General features: G+C 38.5%; 1 protein-coding gene across 3 annotated transcripts in view; it reads left to right on the forward strand.

The window, feature by feature from the left end:
* The first annotated feature begins 4,453 nt into the window (after window positions 1–4,453).
* Window positions 4,454–18,387, forward strand: part of PDE7B (phosphodiesterase 7B) — a 274,149-nt gene continuing 260,215 nt past the window's right edge. For 2 of the 3 annotated variants that reach the window (XM_070417744.1, XM_070417745.1), the window contains exon 1: window positions 4,454–4,786. Coding sequence is in view for 1 of the 3 variants with exons in the window: in XM_070417743.1 (XP_070273844.1) it covers window positions 4,766–4,786 (21 nt within the window). In the remaining 2 variants the exon portion in view is untranslated. The remainder of the gene's footprint in view (window positions 4,787–18,387) is intronic. The other variant, XM_070417743.1, reaches the window with a different exon arrangement.

Genomic DNA, 18,387 nt, shown 5'->3' on the forward strand with positions numbered 1-18,387 from the left:
GGTTCTGCATCTACCTCTGTGGCTACTCCTTTTTGGTCTCCCTTTCTGGATCATCCTGATTTTCCCAACATCTAAACATTGGAAGATTCCAGAGTCCAAACTTAAGACCTCAAGTCTATTCTCATTCCACAGTGATTTCATGCCCTCCCATGACTTTCAACATCATTTCATCTGCTCGTGGTTCTCCGGAATTGTTTCCTAATTGCCCAGATGACATTTCTGTTTGGGTGTCTCATTAATACTAGAGAGATAGCATGCTGCTGTCTGATATCACTTTAATTCATGATGATGAAATTCAAATAGGCCCTTAGTGCTTTTGGCCATCATACTTCTCTGATAATTCCTGCTCTTTACTGTCCTGTATGAGAAAGTAGAGAGTTGAATCGTAAAGGAAAGAAAATGACTAGGAGTGGTCACATCTTCTGTCCTCATACCTCTACTATTTCTCCTATCATCTCTCTTATCTAATATTCCTAATTTTTATTTCACTGAGAAATTAGAAATCACAGAGAACTTCCACAATCCTACACCACCATCACAACCCACCTGGTAATATCTCTACAATTTACTCTGCCTTCTCTTGTGTGCTCAATGGATGAATCATCCATGCTGCTTTCTAAAGCCAGTCCCTCTATGGTACTATTCCATCATCACTGCTGTCATAAATTAACACAAACTTTATTAGTTCATGGATCTGTAGGTGGGCTTGGCTAGGCCCTCTGCTTTGAGTCTCACAAGACTGAAAGCAAGGTGTCGGCAGGGCTATGTTCCTTTCTCGAGGCTCTGGGGAAGAATCCATTTCCAAGTTCATTCAGGTTGTTGGCAGAATCCACTTCCTTGCAGCTGTAGGACTAAGGTGCCTGTTTTCTTTCTGGCTTGGGGCAACCCTTAGCTACCAGAGGCCTCTCTCAGGTCCTGGCCCATGGATCCTACATCTCAGAGACAGAAGCAGTGTGTGGCATACTTCTGATTATTTGGAATTTCTCTAACTTTTAATACTGTTGCATCTCTCTTCTGCTTCCAGCCAGAGAAAGTTCTCTGCTTTTAAGGCTCTTATGATTAGGTTGAGCATACCCACATAATCCAGGACAATCCCCCCTTCATTTAAGACACATAATCACAATTATATCTGCTAATTCCGTGTCACATCATATACTCACAGATTCCAGAGATTAGAGTTGTGGACATCTTTGGAAGGCCATTCTGCCTATCAGACACTCCATTTGTGGTCCAACAATTCTCCCTTCTCTCGTCTGCATCACTAATTATTCCTCTGACTGGGTTGTTTTTATCAGCATACAAAATGCTGATATTTCTCCCATGTCAAAAATGCTCCCTTGACTCCACTCTTCCTTCCAAATAGTAGCCCATTTCTCTGCTATCTTGGGGGAAAACACCTTGAAAGAATTGCCTATACTGTTACCAATTCTTTTCCTTTCATTCTCAGTTGATTTTTCATTCTTCCTGCTGTACAAACCCAATTTTGAGAAGGGCATGAATGACTGCACATTCTAAATTCAAAGGTTCAAGTATCAGTCTCCATCTAACTTTCATTTTACAAAGTTGATCATGAAAATTTCTTACCTTTGAAGGCTCTCAGTCTCCTTCACTATTTTTTTTCTCAAACTTCTCACTACTTAATCTTGGACTGCCTGGGGCTTTTCCATCTGTACTCATTCCTTTGACATGCTCATCTAGTTTCATGGATTTAAATACCATGTATATACAATGACTTCCAAATTTGTATCTATAGTCCAAAACTCTCCCTTGAACTCCAGGCTTATATATTCAACTGCCTACTCAACATCTCCATATCTAGGCAAAGGTAACATGTTCACTGTTGAACTTTTCATCTTCCCCATAAAATCTGTTCTTCCCACTGTCTCTTGGTCAATGTCAGCTCTATTCTTTGTTTGATGGAGCCCAAAATTTTGGGAAATATTATTGGCTCCTCTCACTCATCTTCCCCCCTTATACCTAACATCCAATCCATTTAACAAATACTGTTGTGTCTAACACCAAAATGTAATGAGACGTCACTTACTTCTAGCCACCTCCACCAAAACCTTGTCAACACCACTGTGATCTCTGACTTGTTTTATTGCAATACACCCTCTAATAGGCCCCCTTCTTCCACTCCTACTTCCACACAGTGATCCTGTTAAAATGTGAGTCAGATTACCTCACTCCTCTGCTTAAAACCTTATTTCTTCCAAAGTAAAAGCCCTACATGAGCTGCCTCTCTAGAACCACTGCCATCTCCTACTACTCGCAGTCACTCCCACCTCAGAGCCTTTGCACGTGATATTTTTGATGATCAGCCTGTGACACTCTGCCCTACCTCTTTCCTCATCAACTTCAAGTCTTGTTCACTTACCACCTTTTCAGTGAAACTTTCCCTCATACTCAATTTCAAGTTGTAAGCTCCAATCTTACCATTAACACTTCCCTGTGTTACTTTTTCTCCACAATATTATCATTATTAAATATTCTATATAAATTTTAAATTTATTGTTATGGTCTCTCGCCAGAAGAATCAGAATTTCTCACAGCCTACATCTTGAAATCCTGCCAATTCTACATGCAAACACACACACACACACACACACACACACACACACACCGCTCCAGAATCTGGCCCTTTTACCTTCTCCACTGCTTTCACCCAAGTTCAAACCATTATTGCAATGACCTCATTAGTGGTCTCCCTGCTTTTACTCCGGTTGCCCTAAAGTCTGTTTTCCACACAGAAGAGAGAAGACATTCCTTCAGAATTTATGTCAGATCATAGGTATTTCTGAGTTCAAAACACTCTAATAGGTTTTTCATCTCAGTATAAAGTCTAAAGCCTTTATAAGTGGCCAATAAGACACTTCCTGATAGTGTCCCAGACATACCTCCCTGAATCCATTTCTTCCCTTTGTTCATTCTCTTCCCGCTACTCTATGTCCCTTATTGTTCATTTAATATGCCAAGCACTCACCTGTCACAGGCTTTCCTGCTTCTCTCTTACTCTGGTATTCACATGACCTGCTTCACTTCATTCAGGCCTCTGTTCAAAGTTGCTTTATCTGATCATCATACCTAAAACAGCAAACACACACACACACACACACACACACACACACACACTCTACTCTGTGCTCTTTTTTATATTTTGAAGCCCTTATTACCAACTAACATTATGTATTTACTTACGTTTATTGCCCATCTTCCCCTCTACCCCAAATATAAACTGCATGAAAGCAGACAGTATCTGTTCACTGCTGTATCTTCAACATCTGAGATGAACTCCCACCACTACAGGCTTGCTTAACCCTAGCACATAAGATCTTAGAGAGATATAAACACCTCCTTTCTCCAATAATCAATATTAATATTTGAAATAGGACTCTGGATTTCCTCAGTGTTGTGCCTACGCCTAAAACATTTTGTGTCTACAGCCATGGAGAATCTGATTGGCCAGTATGGGTCACATGCCCCTTAGCGTTCTGCTGTGGGAGGTGGGGGTTGTGGAGAAGTCTATGCAATCCATAGATAGAGGAAGGAAAGTTTCCAAAAGAAAAAAAAAGAGGTTTTGTTAACATAATGGGGTGGGAGAGAAGGGAGAGGCTATGGGGGAGGCAGAAACAACAGATGGCCACCACTGAGCTTTTCCAGAGTGGGAAGAAAAAGATGGGATAAGCTGGGGCCCCTGGTAGAGAAAGTATCCTTAAATAACTGTACCTTCACACACTTTGGGAGAACATGCTGCTATCCTGGGCGTGCCTGTATGGCATCATCTTGCCCTGCTTCCTGAATGACTCCCTGTGGGGAGTGCAGGAGGGATCTCCCTAGCATGAATAATCCTGATGCTTCACCACATAAACTGGAGGCAAGGCAGAGATCAGCAGCAGCATAAACACGATTTCTATTTTTCACCACATAATATTGTTCACCAGTTCATTTGCGCAATTCTGCATCCATGGCTATAAAGATTAAGCAACACCTCATTTTTAGATAAGGTTAAAAATGAATTAGTTCAGAATAAACAACAGCTGTGACGTGGGCATATGTACATACACTCACATTTGGAAAAAAATATGAATCTTGCTGCTATTGTTTAGCTCAGGAGGTTTTGTCTGTTTTGTTGTTCTTATTTCTGTGTTTTTGTTACACTTCATCACAAGGCATTTTAAATTTTTTAGAATGTATTCCTGAATATAGAAAATGTTTCTTGGGTTCTCCTGAGAGTGGGGTGCCCAGGCTAACCACAGGCACACACACATTCTTCCCATAGTACAGTACTTTAAAATTAATAGCACATGCAGAGGAAAAACTAAACCCTTTGACGTCACTCTTGAAATGAGGAAACATAAACAGAAAAGGCTCCACTCCAGTAAGCTGCCAGAGTTGAAGCTGATTGGTCTCTGCCTTTCCTTGCCTGTGGCAACTGACAGCACCTCCCTGCCTCGCAGGCGGGCTGCCTGTTCCCCAGCCAGTCGGTGGGTCTGGGCACTGCAGCAGGCTCGGCTCTGTCCCAGCACTTGTCTGGGAGAACAGTGGTGTACTCACCCAGAGAATCTCTCTTTCCACCTTCCTTCTCGATCTCTCTGTGTGCTTTCTGTGTTTCTTTCTTTTTTCTTTTCTTTTTTTTTTTTTACTTAATTATATTCCTAATCCTGGATGAAGTTGCTGGATTCTGCAGCACAAGTCTTCATGAACAAGCAGCACCGGTCAGAGATTTCACGGCATTCAAAGGTCACAGAACTGCCACTATGGTTAAATGTCTTGTTTAATGGTTGAGGTAGGTACAACAAATTTAAGCAGCAAGCTCATTTTTCTTAGAGAACAGAACCACAGAGAGATGGCAGGAGTTTTAAAGTGAACCTGTACATATGTGTTTTTTGGTCTGTGATTGTTACTACAGCAGTCAGCTTTTGAATTTCCTTCCTTTTTCTAGGCGAACTGACTAAACATTATCACTTAGCCTGCATTAACTGTTTCATTCCACCCAGTCTGATGAGAGACTCGGGTATTTTCACTGTACTTTGAGTCCCTACTGAGGAGGACTGCTTTTCTTTCTTTCTCTTTCTTTCTTTCTTTCTTTCTTTCTTTCTTTCTTTCTTTCTTTCTTTCTTTCTTTCTTTCTTTCTTTCTTTCTTTCTTCTTTTTAATGAATGCAATATTTCTTTCCAATGTAAATCTTAGTATTGGGTCATTTTTCTTTTTGGTGGGACAGGATTGGAAAATATTGGTAAAGAGATTGGTGGGGTTTACGGAACAGGAAAAAAGCAAATCAGTGTTTCTCTTGAGTTAGTCATGTCGGTTGATAGCATACTTCAAGATGAAGAGATTAGGGAGAGAGAAAGAAACTGGTAATGAGACTGAAGGTAGAAAAATCTATAAAAGGTGTGTCAACAAAATGAATTCTTGAGGAAAATGGACTTTACCACCTTGTTGCATTTTTTTAAAAAATGTTCTGGATGTAGAAGTCAATAGGGCAGTTGCAGGCACTGAGTTATATGACTAATGATTTAGATCTTCTTATTTAGAAAGGAAAATAAAAACTTCTTTATTAGCACTATAAATCTGCCAATTATCTTTTTTAATAATAGTTGAAATCAGAGTGAGATTTTTAATTGGGGACTTAAGTGATTGAGCCTGGTTCCTAATTAATCATCTGTAGATTCGCGTCCTGTTGTCAGGCTGACTATTAAAACGTTGGAGTGAATCTCTGTACCGGAAGGCAGGCATATGCATGCATATACAGTAAACACTCTAAATGCTGCAGGAAGCAGGGCAATGAAACCCAGGGCTGATGTTGTTTTCAATAGCGCGTTATTATTACATGTTGAGGGGAACCCCTGCTGGAAAGCATTCCTTTGCAAAGTTAATTTTTGTTAAAGCAATTCAAGTAATAGATGGTTAATATGAATTTAACTTATTACCCTTCTCAAAGTTATGCAATAGCAAGTAAGACAGGATTATGTGAAACCATTACTCTGTTTCCAAAATTTCTCACTTGATTTTTTTAAAAAAGGGTTTCTGTTCTCAATATTGAAATTTTAAAAACGGGGTCATGTTAGCAGTGATATTAAGCAAGGTATCACCTGCACAGTGCATTTCAAAGGGTTAACAAGATTAACTGCATCTGACTGTAATGTACCAAACTGGGAACTGCAAAAATATTAGCTCTGAAATGCAGAGGATGTGCTGTGAATGGACAATTGCCTTTCTGCAGCGCCTAGTGGGAAAACAAGGACTTTGTGTGTTGCAAATGTCTAACTGCAGCTCCTCCATTTCCTCTGCTTTATCTTTTAGTACTGGCTGGTGAAACAAAGACGGGTGTCAGTAAAGTCTTGATTGACATTTTCTCTAATAAAATGAAGTTGCTTTTTGTCTCAAGCAAAAGCCCAGAGTTAACTAGTTGCAATTCCAAAGGCTATATCCTCTTTACAAGGATTTTTACCTATCACTGTAAGCTGACCCATTTCAGAGGGCAATGACTCAGTTGAACAACATGAGACAAAAATCAGTGGTGACTATAGGTCAGCAGATTAGTTGAGAGAAACTGGTTTTGGAATTAAATTACTTAGGGTAGAAAATTCAAGTTGTATCAGGAACAGATACCATTTTAGGGAAAATAATTGCACCAGTACATCTTTTAATGCCTGATATGGTATTCAGCGCAAAGTTACCCATTGTCAGCTCTCATTAATACCTAGTTAAAATGTTTGCTGAGAATTTGCTACAGTTTATATATTGTAAGTTATTGAAATGATTGTCAAATATGGCATTTTCAACTGTCTTTGAAAAATGTTTTTGGTATTAATTCAGCCTAAAATGTAATATAGAAATCAATATATCAGTGGTACAGAGGAGGGCATTCCCATTGTTGACTTGCTGCTTTTTATTCAGCCAAAACACATCTTACTCCAAACAGATGCAAAAGTACAGTGACCAAGTTTCCTCAAAGTGGTAATGTACCCATATGAAAAATGTCTCTGCCTAGTCATTAATCTTCCCAAGTCTGATCTGTTCTTAGCCAGGCTCACATCACAGGGGAAGCTGCTTGTTGACTCACAGAACATAGTGTTAGAAGAAATTTATTATGTGGTAAATTAATGCCAAGCAAGACTAAAAGGGCTTCATTATATTAATGAAAACTGTCAAAATTAAGAACCAGAATAGACTTCAGAACTTATAAATGTAAAAGCTAACAGTTATTCTAAGTGGTTGAACTCACAATGACTTTTGGGGAGTAACTTATTGGGAGACCTTCAATGTACAGAAATTAGAATCCACTGTCCTATGAATTTAGCTTATGTATCCCATAGAAGTCTATAGACAAGTAGGAATCTCTCTTCTAGGAGACACATAGGGCTGAGAAAGAAGGGATTTGGCTTTTGGAAATGTGATGAGACCCTCTCTATCAGTGCCTCCCCATGGTGGTATCCCCATTTCATCTAAGAATGCACCTTGGGGAGCATGTCCATCGTTCACATAGGACTGGCTGTGGGATCCATACCAATGGCTTCTGTATGCATCCCAGTTGGCTTTGGCAACATTCCAACTTTGACTCTTGAGATGTTGTGTACTTGATAGATTAGCAATATTTAAAGCAGTTGATGTGGAAATTTGGGGGAGAGAAGGGAAAAAGGGGTACCAGGCATTGTTAGAGATTTAAATACAGAGAGTGAAATACATAAAAATTCTCATGTTTCATCAAGCCAATTATACTTTCGCAAGAATCATGTAGGTATCTAAATGATTTAATGTGTACTTAGAGAGTGACTGCATGGAGTGCACCAAAAGGAGCAGCAGGTAGAGAAAGGGGACCAGGTGGACATTCTCATTCAGGCTCTAACTAGTTGGGTACTGAGCCACTTGCTTACTCGTGACCTCAGTGTCATCATCTGTAAAATAAACTGGTTGTATTGGGTTATTTCCAACAATCTTTTTTAGATGAAACTTTTTATAATATTCCCACTGTCAACTTGGAGTTCTTTAAAAATTCCATGTATAAATAAATGTGAAAGTGTCAAAATAATTATTCAAAAACATTACTGCATGTTTTCAACCTATCAAATGCTGTGCCTATGGAGGTGAAATGAATAAAATTGAGAGGTAAATCACTTATATTTAAAACTTATATTCTTGTTGAACATATGAACAAATAATGGAGTCTGTGCAGAGAAATGGAGAAACAAGAGTTTGGGAGAGAGGTAGTGATAAAGAAAAATGAAACAGAAGAGGGAGTTTTATACAAATTGAAATTCAAGAAAAATGAATTTTCTATCTATAGATATTTATTTCTATTATTGTGATCTTTAATATGATTAATTGAAGGCATTGCTATTCTTCTGAAATAATATATTTGTAGTGGTGTCCTTAACAAATATAATGTTGAACAGAGGGAAAGTTTTCTCAGTGGTTGATTAAGATACTCTAAAGGCCTGACATGGTGAATTAAATCAGTGCATTGGCATCTCAGTGGTCGGCAAACTGCGGCTCGCAAGCCACATGTGGCTCTTTGGCCCCTTGAGTGTGGCTCTTCCACAAAATACCGACTTCTGCGCATGGGCCACGAAGTTTCATTCGCACTGTACATGCGTGCCTGCGCGTGGTATTTTGTGGAAGAGCCACACTCAAGGGGCCAAAGAGCCGCATGTGGCTCGTGAGCCACAGTTTGTCGACCACTGGTCTACCTCATCTCTTGAACTTGAAACTGCTAGGGGTTGTAGAAAGTAGGAGTCCTTCAAGAACTTTGACAGCAGCCTCAGATGCCAGTAGGCATTGGATACAAGCTAGGAGGTTTACAACCTATGATGGGCTTGAATGTTGATGCAGTGTGGTGTTCTGGGAAACACCCTCAATGTCAGGAAACCTCACACAGTGGCTCAGAACTTCCAGAGATGTCATGTGTGAATTAAGGCAAATTTCTTAAACTTTGGAGCCCTCAGTTCCCTTATCTTTAATATAAATACTGGTCCAATACTTCTAGGATGCCTTTATCCTCTCCAATTTCTATGCTTTACCCTGGCAAGATTAATGTGGACATATTAGTGTCAATTTGTTCTTTTCCTGTCACCGCTCCCATCCTTTATTTCTACCACTTTTCTGTATAGTTTGCCTTCACTGTCCAAATTTACATATTTTCGTCTCCAAAATATGCTCATTTCCAAATAAAAACAAAACAAGGCCCTGGGTTTTGGGGAATTTCTCCCCAGGAGGACTGTTGCTCCCCAGTGAAGTTCACCTGTTCTTGCCCCATTGCTCTCCTATGAGGCTGATGTGCTTCTCCCTCGTGGTGACACTTCCTTCAGATGGTAAAGGGACATGTTCTGTGTTCATTGTTGCTGAGGCCTTAAATGTTACACGACAAGTGTATTCCTCCTAAGCACCAATCCTAGATTTTCTATATTATTTCATTCATATCTCCTCAGCTCTAATTCTGGTGTCTTTAGAAAATAACTGAAAACATGTTGATAAGTTAATTGGAGTGATCCTCAGAAGACAAAATATTGATGCATTGGTCATCCATTGACCAGAGTCGCTGCCTCATCCTAGTGGTGGGATCTGATGCAGTTCAGTTACCTAAATTCTACTTAGGCCAGAGCATTCCTGCTGCCATTTCCTCTGGGCAAAGCTTTATATGTAACAGCTCAAGCATGGAGAATAGAGAGGAGGGTAGTTTGGGGTAAACCTAAAAATAACATGACACAAAATACATGAAAATCAATTAGTCAATATGTAATTCTTAATATTCTAATGTATAAATACCCCAATATTTGAAAATTTAAATCCTTTATACATTTATTTGCATGTAGTATAGAAGTATGAAATTAATAGCCTCAGCCAATATAGCAGTAAGGAAAGTTTGTCCTTCCTTCCTCCATTCCTCTCTTCCTCTTTTCGTTTTTTGTTTGTTTGTGTTTTTTTATTTGGTTTGGTGTTTTTTTTTGGTAAAGAGAAGATGAAAATATTTAAGATAGATAATGAGATTTTGATGGAGTTTACTTTTGTGAAATTTGGAGTAATGTTTGTTTTAGTTTTTCCTTTCTAGTGGTTGATAAATTTGCATAAAATTTTTATTGAAAGTGCTGCTCAAATTGTATTCTTATTAATACCTTTTTGTGTTGTACATCATCATAATTAACTTATAAAAAAAAATACATGAAATATCTTTCCTACATGATGAAAACCATCCTTACCTGCCCACTGCTTCAGACACACAAAAATAGGATTCTGTTGAAAAAAGGAGTTTACACATGAGGTAAATATACTGAAGGGAGTGCGGTGGAGTCAGGGCTAGTCTGGGGGACCAGTGTTCCCCTGGTACAGGTATAGACATGAGGAGGTTAACATGTGCCTGCATGAGTCAAAATTTGATATCTAAATATGCCAAGTAGTCAATGTTTTACATACTGTTTGATCATAGTAACTTTTAATCTAAGAAAAATCAAATTATATTTGTTTTTGCACTGTTTGTAATATAAAATTTCAGAAACTACCTGAACCCAATAGTAGGTGAATTGCTGAATACATTCTTTTCAATCCATGCAATAGAATTCCATATAGTTATTTTTTAAAATGAGGTAGATCTACATGCACAAAACTGGATTTATTTTCAAGATGTATTAACTGAATAAAAGGCTATATTAACATTTGTATAACTGCATATACGTATTCATATACACTGAGAAAGTTTCTGGAAATTCAAATAAAAAACTTAAATTCTGGGTGGAGAACTTTGAGTATGGGATAGGGAAAGAATTCCTTTACATGTATATACTTTAGAATTGTTCACATCTTCTCCTCATGAAATTGTTACACATACCATGGAGAAAATTTACAGATATTTATTATTGTGTGCTATTTAAAGTTGCGAGAGAAGTTGGAAAGTAAAAGAAGAGGTTTGTTTTAGTTTCAGATTGCTTCTTTAGCATCTTCCTTCAATCCCATGGAAATTCTCCCGTGTGCCTCTGACACAGCGAGGGAGCACAGCTTGACCTGTACTGAGAGTCTTGGAAGTGAGGAGATAGTGAGCGCATCCATCACTCCTGCTTGAGTAACTCTGGGCCAGTCATCACTCTGGCACCAGTTTCCTCCTGTACAAAATGAGAGGCTCAGTCAAGCTCCAAGTTCCTTTCTGCTTTTGTGTGTGTCTGAACCTTTGGGCCTGTTGCATGCCCAACTAGTTGAGATATTTCCCCATAAACTGAATATACATATCTTATTGGCTTAAACATTTTAACTGAATTTGCTGTTTAAAAATTGGTCAGTTTGGTTTAATTTTTAATTAATTAAATATGTAAAAATTTAAATTATACAAATAATGTCAAGGAAACCACACCTCACAGATAGACTTTCAAGATTAAAATGTACTATGCTATCAGTTATTCACAAAAAAGTAGAAAACACTATGTGTATTAAGATGGGTCGTTGTGTGACAATACAAACAGCTAATGCTTCAGTTTGAATATGATTTATACATTTCTTGGTTTTCCAGGAGGGAGAAGAAAAAAAACTTTCATTTCCCCTTCTCATTATGCCACTTGCCAGCTGTGTCCAGTCAGATGAAAGAACTCAGTCATTCACAAAAGTGTGGATGCATTTTCATAAAGGGAGATGCTGCAGTAATACCAAGGTCTAAAGAATGCCTTGATTTAGAAGAGGTCATTATATTAATGAAAAAAGTGTTTTCCATGTGATCAAAATGTAGTATTTTTTCCATGTCTTTGAAACGAGTGTTCTGGCTTTTTCAATTAAATGAAGTTTTTTTCAATTTAGTTTTTAGTTTTGATTTGGAAAATATAAGTATTAGTCATTTTAGTTATCTAGTGATTTTTCTTTTCTATTTTTCTAGACCTTTATTACTGTGTTTGGAGTAAAGAATAATCTTTAAGTTAAAATGAAACAAAAGAGATAAACATCAGATAGGAATTTGTGTAATAGCAGTTTTGACTGGAACTAATATTCTAAACATTTCTTTGTAAATATTTTTCGTTACTAAAAATTATTAGTCATTTACAAATAATGCAATGACATAAATAAAATAATTAATAAATATTGTTCTATTTTTAACTAACCAGCTTCCCATGTGTGGGTGCATTAGAGAGAAATTAAGGGCACGATCCTTCTTAGACTTGGAGACAAATGTATATGAAAGCTTTTTATGTGGTATTCATGTCAAAAGTAAAAACCAAAACAGCGAGTTTGAGAATATAGCTTATTTAAAATATGTCTTCTTTAATGTAAATCTTTTAAAAATAAGTCAAATGCATTATTGAATTAAATGACAATAATACTACATAATTTTTAAAATTCAGTTTATATATTTTACAAGGAGGAAGAGAAGGGAAAACAGGAAGAAAAGAATGAGGATCAAACACTTTTCAAAGAGCACTGAACTTGTAGCCTAGAGCCCTGGATTCAAGTTCCAGATGCTAGTCTTACCAAGAGTAATACTTTCACCAATTTATTTTGCATTTTTTACTTTCAAGTCTCTAAAATGTATATTTAAAGTGAGGTACCTTTCCTTTCTAAAGTTTCTAGGACTTACTATACAGATGGATTGGCTTTCAGATGTAATTAATTACTTAGTGCATAGCACAAATGTCAGGTCACTTCATTCTCAGAACATTCTATTAGGAAAGGACAGGTTCTGCCCATTTTAATGGCAAGGAATTGAGGTTTATTGAAGTTACAGCTAATAAAATTGTCATTCAACCTCAGCATTTTCCACACCATTTTTATTGTTGTTATATGATTAAAATACTTTAGGTTTAGAATTCATCTTTAATTACTCTAAATGTGAGTTAGAAAAATACATTTTTAATCCTATATAATAAAGAGGTAATATACAAATTGACCATTATACCCTCATACAAGATGGCCGCCCCCATGTGGTCAAAGATGGCCACCACAAGATGGCTGGCAAGGGAGGGCAGTTGGGGGCGACCAGGCCAGCAGGGGAGGGCAGTTGGGGGGGGACCAGGCCTGCAGGGGAGGGCAGTTGAGGGTGACTGGGCCGGCAGGGGAGGGCAGTTGGGGGCAACCAGGCCAGCAGGGGAGGGCAGTTGGGGGCAATTGGGCCGGCAGGGGAGTGGTTAGGGGGTGATCAAGCTGGCAGGCAGAAGCAGTTAGGGGCAATCAGGCAGGCAGGCAGGTGAGCAGTTGGGAGCCAGCAGTCCTGGATTGTGAGAGGGATGTCCAACTGCTGGTTTAGGCCCAATCCCTGTGGGGTCCCAGATTGGAGAGGGTGCAGGCTGGGCTGAGGGACACTCCTCTCCCCACCTCCTGCCCAGTGCACGAATTTCATGCACCAAGCCTCTAGTTATAAAATATTAAAATAACTGTTTCAAAATGTTAAAGCAATCTACTTGATATGTCTACACAGGAGGTTCCAATATACAGAACAACATTATTTAATTTTAAATGCATTTACAATGAATGAATCTGACACCTTAAACTTGAGTTTTGCTCTGAGAGACAGTATAGTATAATGGTGAACAGTAGAACCTGGCACCCTTCATTGTGGTTCATTTATCAGCTCTATGATCCTGAGTAAGTTGCTTAATCTTTCTGGGCCTCACTCTACTTATTTATAAGATGAAGGTGCTCATAGTATCTGTCTCATAAGATTGTTGGGAAGGTAAATGAGTTTTATTTGTGAAGTGCTTAGAACTGTGTGTGAAAGATAGTAAGCATCATGTGTACTGTATATCAACTGGTACTATTTGCTTACAAGTTATAAAAAGTATTTCAAAGAGTTATAACTACTTTGTGTATAGTGCTGTTGGGTGCTTTAAACATTTAAGAGAAATACAGTTTTTAATTTATTTTTAACTTTCTGCATTAAACTATAGCACACATACCAAAAAATATGCAATATACAAGTGTACAAAATGGTTCACTTATTTGTAAGTGAATCTCTGTATAGCCATTACCAAAGCCAAGAAATAGAACATTATTACATTACTAGAGGCCTGGTGCATGGATTCGTGCACCGATGGGGTCCCTCGGCCTGGCCTGTGCCCTCTCACAATCTGGGACCCCTCGGGGGATGTCGGATAGCTGGTTTTGGCCCCATCCCTGCATGCCTGATCCAGACAGGAGGGAGCCCGATCCCCGCAGGCCTGATTCACACAGGCCCAATCCAGACAGGAGCAAACCCTATCCCCACAGGCCCAATCCAGACAGGAGGGAGCCTGATCCTGTGCATTGAGCATCTGTCGCCTGGTGTTCAGTGCACATCATAGCAACCGGCCAACCAGTTGTTCGGTCATTCAGTCACTTAGGCTTTTATATATATATATATATATATATATATATATATATATATATATATATATAGACTAGAGGCCCAGTGCACGAATTCGTGCATGGGTGGGATCCCTTGGCCTGGCTGGCAATTGGGGCCGATTAGGGCTGGTCAGCTTGGGGGAAGGACCATGGGATGTTGACTGGCTGTGGGAGGTTGGCTGTGGGAGCGCACTGACCACCAGGGGGCAGCTCCTGCATTGAGCGTCTGCCCCCTGGTAGTCAGTGCATGCCATAGCAACTGGTCGACTGGTCTTTTGGTCATTCAGTTGTTCAGTCACTTAGGCTTTTATATATATAGATTGCCATCTTTGAAATCCCAGCATTCCTCTTCCATTCTTTTCTGTTTATCTTTATTGTTGAAAGTATTACAGATGTCCCATTTTTTCTTTTTCCCTGATTGACCCCCTCCACCCTTCCCTCCAACCAAGCCTTCACTGCACTGTTGTCTGTGTTCATGGGTTATGCATACATGCATATAAGTTCCCTGGTTAATCCCTTCCAGCCCATCACCACCCCCTTCCATCTGAGATTCGTCAGTTGGTTCCACGCTTCCATGTCTCTGAATCTATTTTGTTCATTAGATTCCACATATATGAGATCATGCAATACTTGTCTTTCTGTAACTGGCTTATTTCACTTAGCATAATACTCTCCAGGTTTCTCCATGCTATTTCAAAGGGTAAGAGATCTGTCTTTTTTACAGCTGCATAATATTCCGGTGTGTAAATGTACCACCTCTTTTTTTATCTATTCATCTATTGATGGGCACCTGGGCTGTTTCCAGATCTTAGCTATTGGAAATAGTACTGCTATGAACATGGGATGCATACATTCTTTCTGACTGGTGTTTCAGGATTCTTAGGATATATTCCTAGGAGTGGGATCACTGGGTCTAATGGCAGTTACATTTTTAATTTTTTGAGGAAACTCCATACTGTTTTCCACAGTGACTGCACAAGTTTGCATTCTCACCAACAGTGCACTAGGGTTCCTTTTACTCCACATCCTCACCAGCACTTGTCATTTGTTGATTATAGCCATTCTGACAGGTATGAGGTGATACCTCATTGTCGTTTTAATTTGCATCTCTCTGATGATCAGTGACTTTGGCTTTTCTTGGGTTTTGTGTGTGTGTGTGTATGTTTCTAATAATTGATTCAATTTTTTTTTTAGTGCTGGGGTATCTTTGAAGCACAAATGAACTTCAAGTTGCAGTTATCAAATGCAAAATATACTTACTACCTTTAGCCTAGAGTCTAATTATGAATTACTTATGAGGAATTTATAGATAGCTTGAAAATATATTTTTGAGAGAAAATGTTAAATAGTTAAGAAAAAATGTGCTTGATATACACTGATCTGTTGATTTTTTTTAAAACAAATGTATATTTTTAGTTTTCATATAATACGTGGTCTTTTTCTTTAGAAATTAGAAATTTAAAAATTAGAATTTAAAAATAATCAGAGTTCAATAATGTTTAAAATATACTAAGTGTAAAACATATTAAACTAAAAACATTAAGTGGTAAGTTTTATGAAATGTTGCTATGAAACAATTGATAATATACCTTACTGATATTAAAAAATAAGGTCAGCTTAATATTTGAGTGTTTTGGCTCAAATTTATTTATGTGTTACTCCATGCATTTTCAAACCGAGAAGACCTTTTTGTTACTTTAGCACATTAAAGGATAATAACAAAGAGTTATTACAAACTATTGAGTAACTAAATAGCAGTTATGCACAGTTTTTAATTGCCACTTCCTCAGATGCTTACGAAAAGATACATGAATTACATTCGTTTTTGTTTTTAACACAACAAATTTTAGTGTTTCTTCCTTAGAAAAATGCGCAAAGCAATCCATAAATGAATTATTAAGCTAATTTAATGTGTTGAATTTAAATTAAGAAAAAATTTACAAACCTGGTAATTTTGACCTGCCTTTAATTTATTCATGAGATCTAAAGTAAGCAGGATGACTTCAATTATTTTTCTAACTGTGAAATGGGCCTAAAATTTTGTCCTCTATCACCAAAGAAATCTGATGTCATAGCCTGAGTTAGGGTTTCAGGCTAGGAGATGTTTTTCATTGTGTCCAAGATGAGTTTCAAGTTCCACATAACTAAGGGTCCTCTGAGTCCTTGACCTTGTCTGGGGCCATTGTTCCATTGCTTGATGCCAGCATAGCCATACCGACATTGTCTCTGATCAAATATTTAGTGGTTAAATATTTTGATTTTCACACCTTTTGATGCCAATATTTTTATCAAGAGAATGGTCTGACAAGTCAATACGTGGAAACAATTTAAAAAGAATATTGCTAGTAGGCGCTGTCATGGACACCCAAAATTGTAATATGATCTGGTATCTCTGACTTCCCCCATAGTGCTCAGGCAGTATCACATCTGTGTTCAGTATGTAATCTAAGTGGATTCTTGCACATGCTTAACTGAAATTGAATTTTAGGCCCAATGGTTTACATTTTCTCTTATTTAATTTAGCCTCAATACCTTAAGTATGCTGGCTTAAATTTTTATTATGAGAGCCCCAGATAAATAATCAGATGATTCTGTTTTTTTCCTGCCTCACAATATGTGCGTCCTCATAAATCGATACTACAGGTGGTGCCCTAGCTGGTTTGGCTCCCTGGATAGAACATTGGCCGGGTTTGATTCCGGGCTAGGGCATGTACCTGGGTTGCAGGCTCGATTCTCAGCCCCAGTCAGGGTGTGTGCAGGAGGCAACCAATTGATGTGTCTCACATTGATGTTTTTCTCTCTCTGTCTCTTCCCCTCCCTTCTACTCTCTATAAAAAAAAAAATAGACATAGGTGTAGATATGTAGATACAGATAGATATAGATATAGATATAGATATAGATATAGATATAGATAAGAAGGTAATAAAACTATTAGGTCAAGCCATGTCACTGAAATGGGTATTTTTTAGGCTCAGACAGTCAAATATCAGTAATTTCATATGGTCCAACCATGTATTTACATATATATGTACATGTGTGTATGCAAATACCCATGTGGGAATATATAGGCAGATAATAAATCACAAAGCTGCATGTCTTGGAATGTAATGTGTTATTTGTAAGATGTCATTGTGCTAAGATCGTCACTGAAAACTGTCAACTCCAGAAAGATAAATGCTACATACATCTAGCTTCTTTTCACTGTGTGTGTGTGTGTGTGTGTGTGTGTGGTGTGTGTGTAAACTTAGGACTTGGTTCAGTAGTGTATTGCGTACAAGTTGGTTTAATAAAATGAATTTGAGAATAATTAATGAATTCTAGATTTTTGGCTTCCACCACTGCTGGTATCACTGGCATGATGGAGAAGATTGAGAAAGGATGAAGTTGGAGAAGGAAAATGCAGAGAGAAGTTAGGGTTCTGTTTCACACATTAAGTTTGGGAGGCAGTGTTCAGGGGAGAGATCAGAACTGAACTTAAATTTATCAATGCATATGCTATTTAAAGCCGTGGCACCAAATGAGATCACCTAGGAAGACAACATAAATAGGAAGAGGGTGGAGGACTAAGCCTTCCACCAGCTTCCAGAGGTCGGGACAGGAGGAAGAGCCAGGAAATGATTCAAATGCACATGCATCTGATTAGTACATGGTGCTGCCTATATTGTTGGAGCCTTGCCAGAGCTCATGCTTCAGAAGACTCCATAGACATGAAAGCCTTTTTATACATCACTGGTGGTGAGGGGCTGAGGCTTCTGGCTTATATCCTAACAACAGGAATTTTCCATACATGCTTGAAGAATAGCACAAAGGAAGTATGGCATAAATATGCTGCTCCATGTGTGCTCATAGATGTTTTTACCATGATCATAGTTATATGTAGCCCCTAATGAGAGCCCAGTGGCTTTAAGTTATGCCATTATTATATACTAGTGACCTGGTGCACAGATTCGTGCACATTGAAAGGAAATTCATTAGAAGGTGGCCAGCAGGACAGGACTGGGCGAGAGGGGCCAGACACGCCCTGGAGCCAACCTCCCGTGGTCCCTCCTTGGTGTTTGCAAAGTGAGCGGGGTCCCTCCGGCAGGTGGGGTCCCTTG

The sequence above is a fragment of the Myotis yumanensis genome, unplaced genomic scaffold (assembly GCF_028538775.1).
Source record: "Myotis yumanensis isolate MYYU_CA2020_CCGP unplaced genomic scaffold, mMyoYum1.0.hap1 SCAF_6, whole genome shotgun sequence".
In the NCBI taxonomy this organism is placed as follows: Eukaryota; Metazoa; Chordata; class Mammalia; order Chiroptera; family Vespertilionidae; genus Myotis; species Myotis yumanensis.